A 20,978-nucleotide genomic window follows, 5' to 3' on the forward strand; every position below is an offset into this window, starting at 1 on the left:
GTCAAATTGCTCGTTTTTACTCAATACTAAGAAAAATACATTAAAATATTTTAAAATTCTATCTAAAAATCCATAAAAATAGGAGTTTTCGATTTGAACTAGGAGATGGTCTGATAGTTCCAAACCGATAGTTCCAAATCGGATCGGAAAAAGCGTTTTTACATTTTCCATTATAGTTTAACACAGGTAAGAGATACGTCAAAATAGAAGCAAAAATGAATTAAATGATCTTTCCAACGGCACCTTCGATTTTACGATCGGACTTTATTTACGCCTTATAGAAAGCAAAAACTGCAAATCCGATTTAGACCACTCTCCCATATATATATATATATATATATATGTATAATATATGTATGTATATACATATATAATATATGTATAAAGAGCTTACTAATTTAAAATGTTCATTATTGCATCGCAAAGAATAAAACACTAACACGATTTAATTTTATATACATTGTATTCATGAATAGCTTAGAACAAGTAAATTAGAGTAAACACTGTGATTTTTTTTTATCATTCTACGCGGGTTTTCTAGAAAGAATCTTTATATGGCCCTAAAGAGAATTTTCGGTTGTGTTTCGTGCTGCTTCGTTCTACAGTGTACCTCGATCAGATAATAATCGGCTTAACTAGCACGATGGAGAACTTTTCTAATTGCTGACGAAACTGTATAATTATACCAGGCTGTTTTCCGGCCAGCGCGTATTAAGCAGCGGAGGATCGATTCGACGAAACGGATTCGACCATCACAGTTCGTCGCGGAGGTCGGCAAAAATTCCATGCTCATAGTACTTTCATTAATGCCCACGTGCGATCCCCTCGTGCATGTACTCACGTAGCCTCGTGGAAAAGTACCGAATTGCCTGTCGGGCGCCCAACTCTATTCGCTTTTGCAACAAGCCGGGTGTAAAATCGCTTTCCGAGAGGAATAAGGGTTGCGTTCCCAGGAAAAATGTATGTATATGATATTGCTCGGGAAACCATTGGAATATATCTCTTAGCAGATAGGGAATTAATTCTTTTCAATAAAAATTTTCTTTGTGACAAGTACTTTATCTGTAAATTAAAGATATTTAGTAAATTTAATAAGGCCGATATTCATAGTTGATTCTTATACTTAAGACCGTCTTAAGTACAATCTTAAAATGTCATAAATCAATCACCGATTAGCATTAAGATATTACATAAGACGATCTTGAAGTATAAGAACCGACTATGAATACTAGCCTACTTTACTTTATAAGTGATGAATTTTTATCGAATAAAAAAGAAACAAATTGCCTTCCAATTGAAGTATGTGAATTCAAAGGTCTAAATCTTTGCCATGTTTTAAAACACTTATTATAAGCATCGTTGTTAAATTGATGATCAATTTAATTTGGAATGTTATTTCAGCTTCAATTTATAATTGTGTTTCAAATCCGACAAGATCGACGCGCAATTCATACATCTAACTGGAAGATATATTTAAAATTTATATAGAGAAATATTATTAGGTACCAAGATCTATAGTTACGACCGTATCTGGCGCTTCTTTACATACTTGATTTATTTATATAGCAGTCTACACTGTTAAATAGATATCACGGGAGCAATGGTAACTCAATCCCTTGAGTTCGATAACATTTTGTTATTTTTAACTTCCCTGTGTGTAAATCAATCCATTTCTGTGATTAGTTTCAAAGTAAACAACATCCGTATTCAGAGCTGTTTCAGAGGCTTACTTGTTACGTCCGGGTACAGAGCGTCCCGTCGTGGTACTTCTACTCAAACAATTCACACCAATTTTTATTAAATCCAAATAAATCCTATACTACAGCTATAATTAACATGAAAATCGCTTGTACGATTACTTTTAAAGATACGTCGACGGCCGTCGATCGCCCCTGCAAGGCTCGGCTGCACCCGTTGCACTACTTGCACAGCTTGAAACAGCTTTGTATTAACTTATTCTTAGTAAATAATAAATTAAATTTCAGTTTAATTTAATACATTTTTTAGTTAAATTTTTTTATTCCATTTTAATTAAATTATTTTATTTTAGTTAAATTAACGATATATTATAATAAGTAAGAGCTATATAATGAGTATCCATAGAAATGATTAAAAATAACTTAATTGGATATAATTTGGCATCATGAAATTAACAGTGAAGTTTAACTTAATTATTGAATAGACGAAAAATGTAAAATATATTAAATATAAATATATTGTTCATAAGGTCGCTTTGTATCCATAAATCTTCATATAAAAAGAGAGAGAAGCATTCAACTTCCAATTAAAGCGCATAAAATGAATATTGAACGGAGGAAAAACAAACTTATTTCATGCATATAGTGTCGCGTTTTAGAAAGTGAGATCTGAAAGGCAAGCGTGCTGGCAGTAAAAGCGCGATGAGTTCGTGAAGCGATATAATTAGACGCTGTAATTACCGTCATTTCGAAGAATACTTATGATACGACAAGTTTAACGTCTCGCGATGATGACTAGCGTTCGTTACTACGATTCATGCTCGAGAACAAAATAGTTGATAGCTCCTTCGAAGAAGAAGACGACGTTAACTTCGCGCTTTGTTGAAGAGTTGCGCAATTCGGTGTCTCAAACACGGGTGCTCGCTTCTTCAAAATAGACCGCCGCTTTCCTGCGTCAGGATACGAGAGCACGTTAATCTCGATCCTGCATGGGAGTCTGCGACCGCATTCCAAATGCAGCGATGTCGCGTCGTAATTAAAGTCGATTCGCGCTCCGTCTCTTCTCCCGTAGATAGAAATGCGGTCGTCCTTCGTGGAATCGTAGTGAACGCCGCACTAAGGCTAGGACGAACGGAAACTTAATGTAGATGTCCCATGTAATCGTGATGGATAATCCCGAGGTCCTCGGTAACGTCGCCGCTCTTCAAGGCCGCACACGTGAAGCGAAAGAAACGATCGCACGTGCATTGCGTCGAGAAATTGCGCTCGGTTACGCGCACCGTCTAGCTCAAAGCGATCGGTTACGAATCAACCCTGACGGAAAAATATGCGATTTCTTTAAGTGACAGACAAATGCGGACGATGATTCAGCGAGGCTGCGGAGCAAAGAATTCGCGCGAGGTTAACATGCTATGTGAAAAAATAATTAAAACGTTAGAAATAATACACAGGAAATAATGACTTTAAGTCACTTATTACTATCCTATACATTTGTCTTAGGGTTTTTATATAATTTTTGAAAATTTTTATATAGATTTTAGATTTTCTGAACTTTAAAACTTTTAAAAATTTCTCAGATTTTTTTATACGAATTGGAACACTTTTTTGAAATGCTGAGAAAGTCTATCTAGAATTTTTCAAATGAAGTTTGGAGTATATATATAATATATATATGGTATATATATAACATATATATTCTGAAATTTCTCATTCTAAATAATTTCTGTAAAAAAACTTGTAAAATCTGATAAATTTTAAAGTATTTTTTATTATATCTTCATAAATTTAAAACATCACAAATCCTTAAAAATATTATCAAATATCATAAATATTATATCTCATGAGAATTTTTTTTCACTCGAGTAACAGAATTAAATAGCACATTTTTAATATTTAACATGTCAAATTAAATTTTAATTATAATCTTTAATAGTTCAAATTAAATTTAAATTACTTAGGCAAACCGCAATTGACGATAGAACTCGGTACAAAATATCATTATTATATTTATATATACTTATTTTTATTTTTATTATTATATTATATTTAGTATTGCTGACATTAGCAAAATATACAATCTGCAAGAATATAAAAATATTCTGGCTTTCGTTAAACATTTTATTGAGGAAAATATGAAATAAGTGTTTAAACCGCGTGTTCTCTTTCATTCAAAACGAACAAAATAGAACTCGTTGTGTTTACCGATTTACAATTCGCGCGTCGTCTTCAAGGCAAACGCGTCTTCTTCCGAGCGTTTGTTGGCGTAGTCTGTGTTTCAACGTCTGTTTGTATACCGGCGCATGCTGACGCAAGTAAAGCAATAACGTTCAAACGTCAATAGCCACTTAATAAATTGATTCTTAACGGATAGTCCATTGTGCATCTCGGTGTCGGTGGAGGCAGCAAACAATGGCAGAATGAGAACGTCTTCCTACGAGGTGTCATATGTACTTCTCAACAATCGCGATATAAAACGCGATATTCATTCCCTTTTCAACATATTTACACGTCAGTCGAGTGTAGCAACAATAGGCGAAGCGCGGTATTCAAAGATAAATCCGATTAACAATATAGGGGATATGTTATAGGATTCAATAAGAGGAGAATCATTTCCTCGATCGGAACAATTTTTTATCAAGTTAGCTTAGATCAGTGGAAACTAGCAAATCCTACATGAAAAGAACGGTTTTACTGAAGTACCTCAAAATTTAGCTAAATGAAAATAATTTTTAATTGGACTTTTAAAATAATTTTTAATTGGATTTTTAAAATAATTATATAGAACGCTCGAGCTAAAATATCAAAACTTTTGCAGCATATAGTTGGAAAATTTGTATTTAACATTTTAACACTTTACATGTCTCAAATAATCTATTCAAATTTTTATAACCAAATGTTAATTTAATACAAAATAAATATGTAAAAAATTAACACATAAAATGTAACACTCACATAATTTGCTTACAAATTGAGTATATTTCTTCAGAGAAATTAATATTTATAATATGTTAAATTAGCATAATTTATTTATTTATTTTAGAATTTACTTCTCAAAGTACATTACACTAATATTATTTGTTTGATACCTATATCATAAATTGTGCTATTTTAATATTAAAAAATAATACTTGGATATATTGAAGATTCAGCACAAAGGTTTTAACAAAAATCAGTTTTAACATAAATATAAAATGTTTTTTACTTTGCATCTTATCCCTTGAGTTTCTTATATAATTATATAATAATTTCTTATATAATAATTTTGGTTTAATAAAATTATTTTCAGCTAAATTAGATACTTCAGCAAAATCGTTTCCATGTAAAATTAAAAATCCTTTCCGTGTAAAATTAAAATTCGTCTCATTCCATGTTTAGTCATCAGTGTCGATTTAGCGAATTAAATCTGTGAAATGTGTGCCATGGAATTGCGTGGATTTTCATGTCACGGTCAAACGCTATAAAAGAGACATTGATGTTGGGGTTGAGGGGGCGGAGGGATGAATAATGTTTCCCGCTCGAAACACAAGTTTACATAATCAGGCGTGCTTTTGACGCAAACTAACTCGGGGATTATTTGTTTACTATTGCAGACGGCTATAAGTTACATGGCTGGGAACGGTGCAGCGGCGATGCTTGAGCTGGCGCTCTCTTTTGAAGGTGTGGACGCGAATTTGCCTGACAATGAGGGTAATACACCGCTCCATTTTGCCGCTCAGGCTGGTGAGTGATCGATTATGTCATTTGAATATCAAGTTACTATAATTATGTGAGACCGCGATACATGTACGAGATGCCGGGAAAATGTCAATGACATTTTGTGGGAATCAATCCGTTTAATTTTGCAATTTTCCAGAATTTGATTTTAGAAATATTTGATGGAATTGTATGATCAAGTATAATAATATCGTTGCAAAAAAAAAACAGAGTGAGATATTACATTAAAGTACCTTAGACACCGTTTGAGTAGTAAAATATTTAGAGATATACGAATCTTTTTTGACACCGAATAGAACTGAACTGTTCTCATTAAGTATAAAGAATTCCTATTTTCGTTCGAGAATCAGATCTTAAATGCTTTAATTTTATTTAGTGATTATTTAGAATTGAATTGAATTTCATTTCTTTGCTCGAATCCGAATTGAACCAAATCGACATATCCGAATCTAATTAAATCGAATCGTTGAAACATAACTTTTAATTAATAAAATAATTATTATTAGATTGAATTTTAATATATAGATAATTAAAACATTTTTAAATGTAAAAAATAATACTGATTATATATGATATATTATTTTAATTATTAGCTAGAAATACGATTTTATAAGATTGTCAATATATTCATATTCATATTTTTTAGATTCGAAATTTTCGAGTTAGGATTTAAATTAAGGAGATTCAAATACTTATCTGATTTCGTTTGATTTATATTTGAATAGTTTGCATCTCTACAAATAATTTCAAACATCTCTAGAAATATTCTAAAGAGACGTTTTTCTCTTACGCTTCTTTCTCTCTTTTTCCGGAATTCAGAATATCATCTTTGGCAATTTATAACCAATGTTCCAAAAATGAATCTGGCGAGATACAAGAGTAGGATGGCCGCGTTTATTCATAGAGAAAATGACAAGAATAAGTGTTGCATCAATCTTATGGCGTAAACGTAGCGATGAATAGGAATCAAAGGTGTGTTATAGTTTTCGTAGAAATCTTAAAAATGCGTTTATTCGGGAATGGTTTAGAACATAATTTATCTTGGTGTTTATCTCTGCTTTTTTTCGCCGCATAATCATCCTCTCTCGGTAGGTGGCTAACAGCTACGTGGCTGCAAAATAACTATATACATTCGTCACAATCGTGGATTAATCGTGAACATAAAAAATAACAGGATAAAGTTCAAGAGATGCTTATTTAGGTTTATGATTCATGATGTTTAAAGTTTTAAATAAAGTGAGAAAATAACAAGCAGCCATATTAGAAGTGAATGATTATACGATCCGTATCTTTTCTTTTCGTAATGCTAATTTTTTTCTTTATCGTACATACTCTTTCAATACAGCATAGAAAAATATAATACCATGGTATATTAATTTGAAAAATGCACGGAAAAATTTAAAAAAGAGAAATGGTTTATTTAATCGGCGTTGACTTAAGTAATCTCTTGTCTGTCAAACGTAAATGTGTCCTCTGAGAGGGCACAGAAAGATTTATAGAACGATTCTATGATTCCGTTATATTTTTTGCGAATGGGGATAATGTGCAGGGAATAGCGATAAGAATCATTGGAAAATATTGAAAATACGCCTAATACCAAATCTGCCGGCGGATTTTTCGCACCGACATGACGCGGGGATCCCATCGTGTGGCACAAGCGCTGAAAATAGCGGAGAACATCGAAGCGCCTCTTGCAACAAACGCGCAGCTACGCGATGACGCGTGCTGAAAAACATTCCGAGCCAAAACATCACGGGTTATGAAATATATGAGGTCTCGTACGCGAATAAAATCAGTACCGATGATGTCAGTACATGGTCTCTGTTACGTATCTGTGGACAGGACAGACCGAATGCCTCAACATCCTTCTGGAGAGATGTCCGGATATCGAGGTAGACGCCAGAAATACCTTGGGCTTCACGCCCCTCATGAAGGCCGCCCTTCAAGGTAGAACCAAATGCGCGAAGATTCTCCTGTTCGCCGGTAAGCAAGTAATTCAGTGCAAATTATAATTAATTAATAAATCTAATATACTCCAAGTAATAATCTGTAAGACAATAAATCCATATGCTGGCACACAAGTAAGTAATTCAGTATAATCTTATAATTAATTCTAATTTATTTTAAATAATAATTTAATAATACTGAAAGATGATAATAATCTGATATAGTATATAATATAATAAAATAATATAACAATAAATATAAATATTAATCTATATATATATATATAAAATAATAAATAAATCCATAACGTTCAATTAATGAAAATTAAATATTTTTAATAGTACAATGGGGTAACTTTGGCTCAATTAAAAAAAAATCTCTTGAAATGCCTTCTGGACAATATCAAAATAAGAAGTTACCCCATTTTATGGTATCATAAAGAAATATGATTATGAAGGTTCACGAAATATTTCTTAAAATTTATCACCTACGCTGCCTGAGAATTATTTTCGCGAATACCTAGGTGCAAATCCGACACTACGTGATCACGGTAGAGGCCTAAGAGCTGAACAATGGGCGAGGTTTTGCGGCAGGGGTGTGTGCGCCGAGATGATTGAGAGATTCGCGAGACATCGTCTGTTGGAGAGAACGACGTCCTGTCGTTGGGGTAGCGAACCCGAGCTCGCTGCGAAAGTGTTACAAGGAAAGGTAAGTAGCGCGATACGTCAAGTCTCCTCTTAATCGGATTTCTTTCGGATTTTGGAAGACGTAATCCTTACAAACTATGCCAGGTGACGCCTATACCTTCAACGCCTCTGCCGCAACCCTCGGGACTAAAGTCGAAAATAAGAAAAGTCTTCCGCACCACCTCCAGCCCCGATCGAACCTTCTCTCTGGTGTCGCAGCTCACCAGTGCAGCTCTGTGTGCGAGCAGTCCGGCTCTACCGAAGCCGTCACCTGTTGTGAAAAGTCTTCTGCGACCGTTGAGTGTGCCCCAATTAAGGTGCGACCTTCGTCAAGAAACTAAAACATTCTGAGTGATGCCGATCAATACTTTGTAATCGCATTTTTTCAACGAGTACAAACTTTGCAATGTTTTTGACGTTTAGTAGAAAATTACAAGCAACTTCAAGAAGTAGATATATAACATTAAAATATTAATTTTTGGATATTTTCTTTAAATTATTTTTATTCGATAATTTTAATTCTAAAATAAATTTAAACTCGAAAGAGAAAATAAAAATTTGTGCTATTTTTCAGGGTGACGTTGGTTTCGCAGCAGGACTTCCTGGAGAAAACGTCTGAAAAATACGGGACAAATTTTACGGATAAGATCGAAAACTCCATCGCGAAGCCGCCACGCTCGAAGAAGAAGAGCAAGTAGTTGAATATAAAGCTTTCGCGATTAAAACTACGGGCCGCGTTTAATCGTCCGTTTGGCATTGAACACACGCGAGCGGAGATTGAAAGGTTTAATTGAGTCTGTTTGACGTAAAACAGCGAGACGGACAGAGTATTTATGATCTATTTGAGATCATTTACATATTATCCGATTCCGCTGTTGTCTGCAACCTGGCCGATCGTTCGGAGCCGCGGTCCCTTAAGTAGATCGTAGGTTGTTCGTTTTTACCTCGCCAAGAAATATTAGCGATGCATTTCACCCGAGAGGACGTTTCGCGAGATCAAAAGGGAGGACCTTCGAAATTTCGATCGTTCCCGATTTATAACCACGATCCAGTCGGCAGTTATCAGTTGAAGCCATGTTTATAGTCCTCGTACTCGAGATTGTTTTTCGATGTAAACCGTCGCCATGGCCGGACGCATAAACATTCAGAACGGTCGAATCTTATTTTTAGTTTAGACTTATAATGGATTGCGTGCGAGATGTGACGAAACAAGATGCTGCGCGCGCGCAAACGCGGTTTACAGGAGATTGCAAAGTTACAATCGAAAGATCGCGTTGATCGTGATATTGAAAGTTACCTCCTCCCCATCAACCTCAGTAAATGAAATCTCGATTTTTTTCCAGAAAACGTGAGTGTGTAATACTCGTATCAGACTAGAAATTGAGATCAAAATTGGACTGGGCTTATTAACCAATTAGAAGAAAAAAAATCATATCAAGTTTAATAAACTTCGCTTTGATTGATCAAATTTTATAATTCAATCTTAATCTCTAATCTGATATGAGTTTAACTTAAAGCAAGCGCCGAAGCGAAGCTTCAGGGATTTCTTACCGATTAAAGTGTTAAAGATAATCGAACGGACTTGCGATTAGCAGGCCTCCCCCTAACTTATAATACACGCGTTTTACGTACAAGATTTTATATCGATGCAGTTACTGTCAGATGGTTGTTTAAATAAATGTCTTATTAATCAATCACTTCTTTTCTTTTGATTATACACAATTGAAACACAGAGATTGACGTATTTGGAGATTCTTTTGTCAAGTCTTTGTTCTTTATTGATCTTTCGAATCAAAAGCACGCTCATTTCTCAGAACGACGATTTCGTCGTTGCCGGCGATTCTTCGCCTGAGACAGGATTTCATACGCCTGTTGGATTTCCATGAATTTTTCTTGAGCCTTACGCCTTTCCTCCTCCGAACCTTTAACCTTGTCAGGATGATTGTCCCTGGATAGACTTCTCCATCGTGCCGTGACTTCGTTCTGCGAAGCGGTTTGCGAGAGACCCAAGACCTGCGGAGAATGAGAAAACATTAAGCATTTTTTACGCGTATTTTTTAACTAAAAATTATGAAAGAATTACAGATTTTTCCATATTGTATTTATGTGTGAAAATAACATAAAAAGTAATACAAAAAAATTTGACGGGCAAGCCTGGATAAAAAATTAATAAGCAGTAACGTTTTAAAAAAATAATTAAGATATAAAAATGGAAACATTTTTATTTAAGCTATAAAATTGTATTGTGAAATAAAAGTATTGATATTATTGAACTATTTCATACGTATATAACATTCACTTTTGTATAAAAAGTATAAATTTCTCATTTTATTCGCTTTTTGTAGAGACTATATACACTAAATGGTTGTCCGACCTTGTAAGCATTTATTTCGCCTCGAGGATCCGTGAGATCCACCAGTTGCGCCCACGTTGCCCAGAAGCCTTGATGTTTCGCCTGATTCCACGTGGCCTCCAGACTCGCCTGCAGAATAAGAATATCGGCATATGAAAGAGATCTCTCAAATCTCAAGAAATTTGTTGGTTTAACCCTCCAGAGCCAAAATCTGTATGCTAGATCTATGAGATCCATTTAATTTATGTTGATTAAAAGGCACTAATCAGTTGCAAGGAATCAAAGTGACATGTATAAAAAGGAGTAAATACTAACAATGAACTTATTTTAATAACAATAATTGACATTTGCAAATAAAGAATATAATTGAGTGAGTTTAATAGGCCTATCGTCAACTTTGGAGAGTTAAAAATTCAAAAGATTTATCGTAGACCCACCTTGAGATCTGTCCAAATTGGCGAAGTGAGGAAGTGTTGCACCGCTTCCGACAGCTTGATCTCCTCGCCTTCGCTATCCGTGATAACCGCATTGAAGTATAAGTAGCTACCGATTACGGCGAAGTAAAGCATGAGAGCTAAGCCTAAGCATGCCATACGCCGGAAGAAGCTTCTTCTTTTTTTCGGTTTCAGCCGCCATTGCTTGCTGAAAGTGTCGAAGCTGAGACTCGAGGTAACCACCATGAGGAAGATCCACATGGTATCGTCGGCGATGTAATACAAGGTCGGATAAAATAGATATGCTGTGGCAAGAGCTATCCATATCGAACCTTGTTCTCTCCCAATGTTTCCCACCGTCCATACACCTATTGAAGTATTAATAGTGAATAAAGGCTTTTATAAAATATTTATATTTCTACACGGAAAAGACGATTTTGCTGAAGTATCTAAAAATTTAGCTAAATACACATCTGAAAATGGTTTTGTTGGTTCATCAAAATAATTATATACTTTCTAAAATTTATAGACTAGAATCTAATAAAAAGTAAAATCTCACTCTTAAAAATTGACAACTGAATCACTCTTTTTTACCGCTGACAATTGTCATTCTTTATCACTCTTTATCAAAATTGTTCTTTCCATGTAAAATTTTTGTTTTATAATTATTTATATACATATAATTTAATATTATTTTTATATAAATAATAATACATTATACACACTCAGATTATCCTATAATAATAATAACAGATAAATCTTACTCCATTAAATTTAATGAAAAAATTGACGGTAAAGGTTAACGTAATGTTGTTATAATCATGAAACAAAACTCATTAAGATTAGCAATACTATTGTTAGCATTTACCATCAATTTTTACGTTAAATTTAATGGAATAAAATTTTTGTTATAAAAAATGTGATTTTATATATTTATAATTATTATTTACTTTATGATTAGCTGAAGAAGGACCGGTGATTTCGAAATGTACATGCATTGTTTTGTTGATTTTATATTATTGATATTATAGAATTATTAATAATAATTTAATCTAGAAACTTTTATTGACTCGATTATTGATCATTATTTATATTTAATTATTCCAAAATACGAGTGATTTTACACTTTAAAATATTTTATTTACTTAAGGATCACTCTTTATATACATAATTATAATTTAATTATTTATACTTATGTAACAATAATGCGATAGTCTAAGAATGTAAAGAAAATCTAAATTCTATCTGAATTAAATAAAAAAGACTTATTTTGAAATTTAAGAGATAATATTCTAATAAAAAGCTCGTTAGAAAACAGGTAAAAACAGATTCAGTGTCGGTTTTTCCATAGTTTTTTCTATTTATCGTCAGCGATTATTTTTAACCAGTGACATACGTCACATATTGCGACCTTAAAATATTATCATTCGAAGTAACCGACTTGTAACAAAAGCGCGATAAGAAAACGCGCATGATAATAATTAAATGAACTTTTTTTTCCTTTCTAATACGATTCTTACCTAGCGCAATCACAGCCGGTATTAGGATCAGCAGATGTCTGAAATTAATACCGTACACTTCCTCCTGCGGGATCGCACTGTTGAACAGCTCGGCCCATAAGTAAGCAACCGCGGCTTGTGCCGCAAATCGCACTGCGGAAAACGGCGGCTGTAAAAAAAAGTAACAATAAATCCGATTTCGTCATCGGTTTACAAAGCGTTAGTCGCGAATCGCATTTATTTTGCCAACTTCCATTTACATCCTTAATCATTGTACGTGTCAGCGAGTAAATTTCGGTTCAACATTTACGTGATTATTGTATTATGTACGCGATTATCGTATAATGCGCAATGTCATCAATTCTTTGAATAACAGCAAAGCAGAACAAGTTAATGGCATCAATCGTAGTATAAGATTGATATTAAGAAATATATTTTAAGACTAGCGACGTCACTGGCTAATGCTGTAGTTAATGTAGTCTATGGATTCTAAACGCCGAATATTTATTTACCTTTCGATTAGCTCTGACTTTTCGTTTAAAATCTTCGATAAACGCCGGGTTGTCATTCGCATCGGCCACGTACGCAGGTATCCTATAAATGTCCCTGAGAAAACCGCAACCCATATAACCGCCGAATGTGCTGATGTACACGAATGCCTGATCGTCTCTGCCGAGGTACACATGATGTGCTCCGAAGAGTCCACCGAACAACCAGAAAAAATAAGCCCAGAACTTACTTTTAACACTTTTGTACCCCGGATCATTCAATCCATTTTCTTTCGCTCTTCCCATGTTATCTTCTAAAGCAACAGGTCACAAAATACTCATTTTAAATCACTATAGATTAATTACGTGGATAATTACTTGTCTTGATCGGAGATTTTACGGAATTCTACGCGAAGAATTACATCCTACCGTATCGTCATTATTTACACATCTTCACAGGTAAAATAACAGTTTACACGCAAATAACTCTTATTGTTTTTGGACTCAGGTACACCTGTCGATGGTATATCGTGGAATGACGGTCGTGGTTCCACTGCACCGGTTTCTGGTTCAACGCTCCGCCAGGTATAACGGTATCAGTTCAGGGACGTAGCAAGCAGAAATATATATATTCCTAATAAGGAAATAATCCACCAATTGTTGGAAGGAAAACATAAAAGCAAATTGAGTAAACATTTATTAATTTATAAATCTTACAATTACATTCTTAGTACAGCAGTTATATAATTTAATTATGATATATTTTGTATCATCCTGTGTTTTAATCTTAAAGTAATCTGTTTAAAATGTTGATCACCAATAAAATCAATTGTGTATTATATTTTATACAGTGTATAATGAAAAAAATTCCTGTATAATATTATGCAAAAAATATTTAATTTTATTGGAGAAATAGCACACTTGTCGGCAATTTGAGCTATTTAAAAGGACATACCAGAATGACGAATAAAAAATCGATTTTTTAAATAGTTAAATTTTATTTTATCGAAAAATTTAAGAACATTAGAAACTCTAGAAATACATTAGAAATATATATATCTATAAATATATTCTTTGATGAACTTATATTCATCAATGTATTTCTAGAGTTCTGATTCGATTCGAGAAAAAATAATGACTTATCAACAAAAATAAAACTTATCAACATTCCTAAAAGTGTCAGGTCACTTGAACGCATCGCTCAGTAGATGAAGATAAAATATCAAGATCTGCTCGACGCAGGTCAAAATATCAATATTCTATTATATATTAATATTCTATTCAAATCTTTCAGACCTTAAAACATTTCGTATTTAAACTTAAAATTCTAATTGCTATAGAACTGTGAAAACTCGTAGTCAAAGTCAGTTGCAACAATTTTGTCAGTTGCATGTTGCACGTCGTAAAAGTAACGTCACAAAGTAAAAATTATTTCTTTTTCTTATGATTATATAAAATAGACGTAGATATAAAAAATTGCGGAAACAATAAAAGAGTAGATCAAATGTAAAGACGCTACCTCTTAATAATTATTCTGAAAATGATCATATTAAGTACTTGGTGTAAACAAGGTCAATGTAACTGCAGAAGTTGACCTATCTGCAGAAGACATATATGTAAAATTGTGTTTATTAAAACAATATGCTTTTATCAGTTAACTAAAGTTTCATGAATGAATTTATTTCATTTAAGTATATTTCAATGTGTCTTTAGCATAATGATGAATCGAGACATTGCCCTGTGATTATTTATTAATTATTCCGTAAAACAAAGAAAGTGAGCTAGGACAAAAAATTTTCAGAGAACGATTCTTAAGCAAGTGTTCATTTTTTTTTGTCGGTTCTTATTTCAAAACAATTTTAAGTAATATGTCTTATGAGTCGTCTACAATACACGCAGTAAGAAGTAATAAGAAATTGATCAATCACAGTCGAATGTGAGAATAGTCAACTGTGATTGGTTAATTTCTTACTCCATGTATTGTAAATAACGCATTAAGATGCTAATATGGCTCTATGATTGGTTTATAACAATTTAAATTGTATACTTAAGACAGTTTCAATTATAAGAATCAACTATGTATACCGGCTTTAACCGTACAAGCATACAATTCGTAAAATGTTACACGAATATTATTCAAAAATTAAATAATGTTACGTTTCGAGATTATATATTTTTTAATATTATAGGCATATTTTCTTGATATTACACATCTATCCTTACATATTATTCTTTTGATATCCGTAAAATTATTAAAACGTTCTCAGAATATTATATTTGTATAATATTACAATAACATTAAATGACGTTATTTTCTTAATAGTCATAATCATTATGAGGAGTTGACATATAATTATTTATTAATATTTCAAAAATATTATTTAATATTATGTGTATAATATTACTTAAAATAATATATTTAATATTTAAAATATGGCTTTATATTAAATATAATATTACACGCTTTTATACGGAAATATCTAACGATCTCATTATTTTTTCGCGCGATTAATTTTCTATGGATCATATTCTGCAGATATTTGCGCACAAGAATAGTCACGATGTCTCCATCTTTTGGTGAAATGGTAAACGTATTATCTACAGATGATACACTTACAAATATATTATATTGTATTATAAAAATTATAGTTTTATTTAATAATAATAGGCAATATAATATATATCATCAAATAATCTTGATAATAATAACACTTGACAATGTATAAACATAATAAATTCATCTTTAATAAAATTAATAAACAAGTATGGTATTCAAAATAAAAAATTTAGAATTTAAAAAAACCAGTATTGCACCAAGTGTTGATATCACAAATAATATTCTGCAGCTTCCAAATAATTAGCATTCTTCTGTTTCAAGATTTTATATACCGACGATTAGGTCACAGCATTGCATCATGCAGTTGTTCGAAAATCAATATGGCGTCGGACATCGTCGTACATCGATACTAACAGTTGACCGCCGGCTCATTTCAGTGTGATTATTTTTGAGTGTTTCGTACGTCGTTGACAATACTTGCCAGTCTTGCCACTATTCCCGAAGATACGTGAGAATGGAAGAACGTTCAAAACAAGAAACAAAACTCAGTCATAGGGAGTGGCGTCGCATTGTGAGGAAGGAGCGTCGCAAGCGTAAACGACAGATAATTGCACAAGAACGCGACGCCAATGAAGAACGCTTGAGGGCAGCACTGGAAAACAATATGGAATACATGCAATTTTGCGCGGAAAAAGAGAAACAAGAGAAAGAAAAAGAAGCGCGAGAACAAGAGAAACATGAGGAACGAGAGAGGCTCTGGTTGGAAGAAGAAGTAAATATACATATACTATATTGCAATTACACTATATTATTTTCTTAGGAATTTTTTTATTGGTTTTTTTAATTTTTTTCATAGTTTCGTTATATTCAAAATTAATACATTAATGCATTTATTTCTTATATCTTGATAAAAAATTTCTGTTATAATAGGGTTTATTTAAAAAATTTAACGAAATTTCTTTTTGTAATTTGAAATGTTAGTGTGGAGAAAATATGGATCTCAATATTTTTATACAATAGCATAAGTGATTAAGAGTAAGAAACTGATAATTAATATTAATTTATTAGTTTCATAGATATGTACAGGGAATGGAAAGTTACTTTTTAAAAGTAACAAATTACAGTTACTTGTTACCGAGTAGAAAAAGTAACAAGTTACCGTTACTATTTACCGATTTTTAAAAGTAACTCGTTATAGCAACCGTTACTTGAAAAAGTAACTTTTCGTTACTTTTTCGTTACTTTTTTAAAATCGATGATTACTAATCACAGCAGACGGACAATTTTAGGGGGCGGCAAATTCAAGACAAAATTTTCACATAGTTGAGATAAATTTTTAATTTGTTAATCTAACGTTTTTGCACGAGTTACACCGAACATATTTTATCAGAAATGATATTTTAAATATACAGTTGAAATGTGTTGTATTTATATTACTTATTAAAATTACTGAATGTTTTTACCAGCTAATTTATAAGTAAAATTATAAATAATTTTTTATTCATTTTCCCTTTTATCAAATTTATAAAATAATGGAGCCACCTAGAGGCGGCTAGATGTTGGTGTCTAGGGGCGGCAAAATGCTTAATCCGTCACTGCAGACGGGCCTAAGGGCTTCTAGTCTCAAGCACTATGAATGGCTTGTGTCCAATTGTATCGTGTCCAATCGTGTGCAAAGTAACGATAAGAGTAACTGTAAAATTCATTACCGTTATCAAAAAAATGTAACTTCGTTACAGTTATAGTTATCAAAGGAAAAAAGTAACGCAGTTATCAGTAAAATTATCAAAAAAGTAACTTGTCACTGTAACTTCGTTACAAGTAACGAGTTACTTCCATTCCCTGGATATGTATATGTATTTAAAATATAATATATTTAATATACAGGGTGTTTCCAAATTAAATGGCAAAACTTCGGGAGCGTGTAGAGGAGTAAAAAACTAAGAAAAAAAGTCCTATAGACATATGCTCCTTTTTGCTTTGTTTCGCAGGAAATCACGAAAAAAGAAAAAAATATATTTAATTTATTATTTTAATTATTTTATTTATAAACTTTTTAATGAAGATTTTGTTCGAAATGTGCACCTCTTGCAGCAATACAAGCATTGCATCTGTCAAACACGGCTCTTGTAGCAGCCAGGCACTGTTCTTGCGATATTCTGTTCGCTGCAGCTACGATACGATTTCTCAAATGTTGCTCTGATTGAATAGGCGAAGAATAAACTTCTTGCTTCAGAGTACCCCATGCATAGAAATCTAATGGCGTTAAGTCGGGCGAACGAGTTGCCCAATGTACTGCTCCTCCACGTCCAATCCATCGTTGTGGGAATTTTCTATCTAACCAGGTTCTAGCGACTCTGCTGTAATGAGCAGGGCATCCATCTAATTGAAACCACATTTCAGTACGTTGTTGTAATGGGATGTTTTCTAAATAGTCAGAAAATTCATTCTCCAAGAAATTTAGAAAACGGTCCCCATTTAATCTTGCAGGTAAAAAAAACATTTTTTTTCGATTTCTCTGAAACGGAGCAAAAACGAGCATATGTCTATAGGACTTTTTTTCTTAGTTTTTTACTCCTCTACACGCTCCCGAAGTTTTGCGATTTAATTTGGAAACACCCTGTATAATACTCATATCAATTTTTATTAAAAATTGTGATTTTAGTGTTATCGTCCAAGTTTGATTATTATCGATGGATACGATAACTGTGGAGAAAAATATTATAATTTTGTGGCAATATATATTATAATTATAACATTACAAACATGCATACTTATTTATGGAGAATTTATATAATAAAAAATCATAAATTTAATAATGTATTAAGCAAATATTTATGTTAATTATTGCAACTTTATTTCAATTATCGATAATGTCAGATTCTTCAATTACTTCCGGGCCCTCGGAGTCTTTTGTGAGGATAAAAATTTGCCCAGTGTTGATTATTATTTTAATTTAATAGGTAGTATCTCGTCGATGCAATTGATTGTCAATATATAATATAGATTATACATTTAATCATGATTTAAATTGTGTATAAAATGCTTCCAAGGCTATCTTTTTTCATAAGAAATATAATAATATATAACAGAAAGTTTAATATACAGATATAATAAAATACTGTTCCTAGGCAAATTTGAAATAAACTATTGCTTTAAGTTTATAATTCAAATAATTGATTACTGTTTCTTGATTGTTCAGATAAGAGCGCAGAAAAAATGGCAAGAACTTCAGAAACAAAAAGCAGAGGAGGAGCAAAAGAAACTTGAGCAGGAGATGAAGATTCGTGAAGAATTTGAGGCAAAACGTGTAGCAATTTTAAAGAAAAAAGACGAGGAAAAGAAGAAACAAGAGGAACAACTTCGTAAACAAGAACAGTTACAGAAGGAGATTAATGATTACATCGACAATGGAGTGAAAACGCCTGAAGTTTTACGCGAAATCGTCGATAATCAACCTACCAAGGAACTCTGTCCCTTTTTTTCGAAAACAGGTGTTTGCCGGTTAGTATAGACAGAGATATTCACAATATTATAATATTATAATATAACGATTTCTTAATCATTCTTAACAATATTGAAATTCTGAGTATATTGAATATATATATATATCCAAATTTTAATTTTTTAAATGAATATATTGATATAAATGACTATAAGTGAATATAGATGAATAACTGAATTGTTTTTTTTAATTTATATTTATGTGTAATTGATTTTTAATGCCTTTAGGTATGGAAATGCATGCTCCAAGAATCATCGTAAATTCTTTCTAAGCAGAATGATTTTGATACCCGGATTCTATTCACATTTCTCCCTCGAGAAGAACTTAGCGGAATACGACACTGATGTAGCACTCGAATTCGAGAGATCAGAAACGTTGCATCACTTTTACGAATTCTATGAAGACGTAATAACTGAACTGGAGTCTTTCGGCAGGATTAAGACCCTTAAATGTTGCTGCAACAAGGAGATTCACTTGCGTGGGAATGTGTACATTGAGTATTATACGGAGAGAGAAGCGGCTAGAGCTTGGAGAAACCTAAAAGGACGCTGGTACGCCGGAAAACAACTCAACTGCGAATTCGTCAACTTCACATCTTGGAGAGGTGCCGTCTGCGGCATAAACAAATGTCCGAAGGGCAGTAAATTCTGTAATTTTCTTCACACTTTTCGAAATCCGCACAATAAATACGACATCAAAAGTCCTCGACGAGAAAAAAGCAATTCAAATGATAGCAAACGAAGCGAACATAGGTTTGTGCTACTGTTTATTCTACGCTGTACAAATCATGTCCTATGTAAACAAAATATTCATTTTTATTGCATTTTATATCATACAGATAAAATCATTTTGCCGATAGGGTTTTTGACTTACTTAACACGATGCAAAGCAATTCTGGTGAAAAGAAAGATTTATAGCATAATTTTATTATTTAAAACGTTTTTTTTTATATTTCGCAGTTCGAATTTATATACTTCCTAGAATTTGTGTTTGTTATTTTTCCTTTAAAAATTTAGCTTTAGATTCTAACCTTTATTTTCGCCAGGAGATAATATTATAAAAAGATAAGTCAATGCGGTGTAATAAAGTAGATTAAAAATGAATTGTGTGATAAAAATTTCTATTATTATTTAATTCTTTTTAATTTGTTTTTTTAGAAGTAAATCTAAATGGGAAGAATTTGATCGAAATGATAGCGAGCAAGATCGCAGCTGGAGATGGTCCGAATCCCCTGAAACTGAATTGGATCGCACGAAAGATTGGGAGACGAAACGTTCCCATTCCACGAAAAGGAAGCAATCGCAGAGATTCACACAAAGACAGAGAAAGAGTTCAAAATCAACTGTAAGAAGTTCTAAGATTAAAATATCGTCTAGAAAGAAACATCATCACCATTCGCATCGCAAAAGGATTCATGAGAACAAAGATGAAGATGAAAAAGATGCATTCAACGACCGCTCAGAATAAGAAGAAAGCTCTTGAAAGAAAAACGAGAATCGGCCGTGAAAAGCCATTAAAAGCGAAAATATCAGAAATCGAAGTATCGAGAATATCAGAAGTAAATCCAAAAGAAAAAATATCTAAATGTAAGAAATAAAGGGTCCATTTTGTAATAACTCTTCACGACTATAACGTTACAGTTATAGTCATTAAAAATAACAGAATAGATGTTCCCTTCAAAAAAGATCCAAAGTTTATGCAGGCTGTAAAAATGAATTAAATGGCTGTAATTTTAATGTAATATATAAACAAAAGAGATAATTTTATTGAAGCTACGAATACGAAAGCGATAATCGAATAAATAAAAGGATAATCTTTTCAGTGTTTTTCAATTTCAGTAATAAATAGATAGAGCGGGGCTTTTTCATCCATTTTTCATAATAATATTTATGTTTTTAAACAGCACATGTTGATTATTTAAAGGTTGTGCTTGTGCAATTTGTCTCAAGAGGCAATGATATTGTATAATGTAATTGTAAGTATATCACTGCAAAGAGATATTGTTTACTATCTTAAATTTTCATACTACTTTAAAATTAAAACTGAGGAATAACCCCGCCCTATTCTAACTCTTTTAAATAGTGGTGTAGTAAAAGAA

At 32.5% G+C, this 20,978-nt stretch overlaps 3 protein-coding genes across 6 annotated transcripts in view; 2 read left to right on the forward strand and 1 right to left on the reverse strand.

The window, feature by feature from the left end:
• The window catches only part of LOC108720538 (protein HOS4), a 29,326-nt gene extending 19,588 nt beyond the window's left edge, over positions 1-9,738 (forward strand). For all 3 annotated transcript variants that reach the window (XM_018444606.1, XM_018444604.1, XM_018444605.1), the window contains 5 exons: positions 5,288-5,417; positions 7,254-7,394; positions 7,882-8,066; positions 8,150-8,361; positions 8,619-9,738. In XM_018444606.1, coding sequence (XP_018300108.1) covers positions 5,288-5,417; positions 7,254-7,394; positions 7,882-8,066; positions 8,150-8,361; positions 8,619-8,742 — 792 coding nt within the window. In that variant the 3' untranslated portion in view covers positions 8,743-9,738. The remainder of the gene's footprint in view (positions 1-5,287; positions 5,418-7,253; positions 7,395-7,881; positions 8,067-8,149; positions 8,362-8,618) is intronic.
• A 66-nt stretch (positions 9,739-9,804) lies between these two features.
• Positions 9,805-13,464, reverse strand: wus (TM2 and DnaJ domain-containing protein wurst). 2 transcript variants are annotated; one of them, XM_018444612.1, is made up of 6 exons: positions 13,248-13,464; positions 12,843-13,132; positions 12,352-12,499; positions 10,835-11,199; positions 10,419-10,526; positions 9,805-10,057 (listed from the first exon to the last, which is right to left on the reverse strand). In XM_018444612.1, exons 2-6 carry the CDS (start codon positions 13,122-13,124, stop codon positions 9,848-9,850), a joined length of 1,113 nt encoding a protein of 370 aa, XP_018300114.1. In that variant the 5' UTR covers positions 13,125-13,132; positions 13,248-13,464; the 3' UTR covers positions 9,805-9,847. The 2 variants fall into 2 exon arrangements, with proteins under 2 accessions (XP_018300114.1, XP_018300113.1); XM_018444611.1 differs by having other exon boundaries at positions 12,843-13,464.
• A 2,127-nt stretch (positions 13,465-15,591) lies between these two features.
• On the forward strand, positions 15,592-20,578 carry LOC108720507 (U2 small nuclear ribonucleoprotein auxiliary factor 35 kDa subunit-related protein 1). The gene is made up of 4 exons (XM_018444566.1): positions 15,592-16,147; positions 18,578-18,879; positions 19,108-19,632; positions 20,038-20,578. The coding sequence occupies exons 1-4, from the start codon at positions 15,890-15,892 to the stop codon at positions 20,345-20,347; spliced, it is 1,395 nt and encodes a 464-aa protein (XP_018300068.1). The 5' UTR covers positions 15,592-15,889; the 3' UTR covers positions 20,348-20,578.
• Positions 20,579-20,978: the final 400 nt, after the last annotated feature.

The sequence above is a fragment of the Mycetomoellerius zeteki genome, unplaced genomic scaffold, assembly GCF_001594055.1.
Source record: "Mycetomoellerius zeteki isolate Tzet28-1 unplaced genomic scaffold, Tzet1.0 scaffold151, whole genome shotgun sequence".
NCBI classification, from domain to species: domain Eukaryota; kingdom Metazoa; phylum Arthropoda; class Insecta; order Hymenoptera; family Formicidae; genus Mycetomoellerius; species Mycetomoellerius zeteki.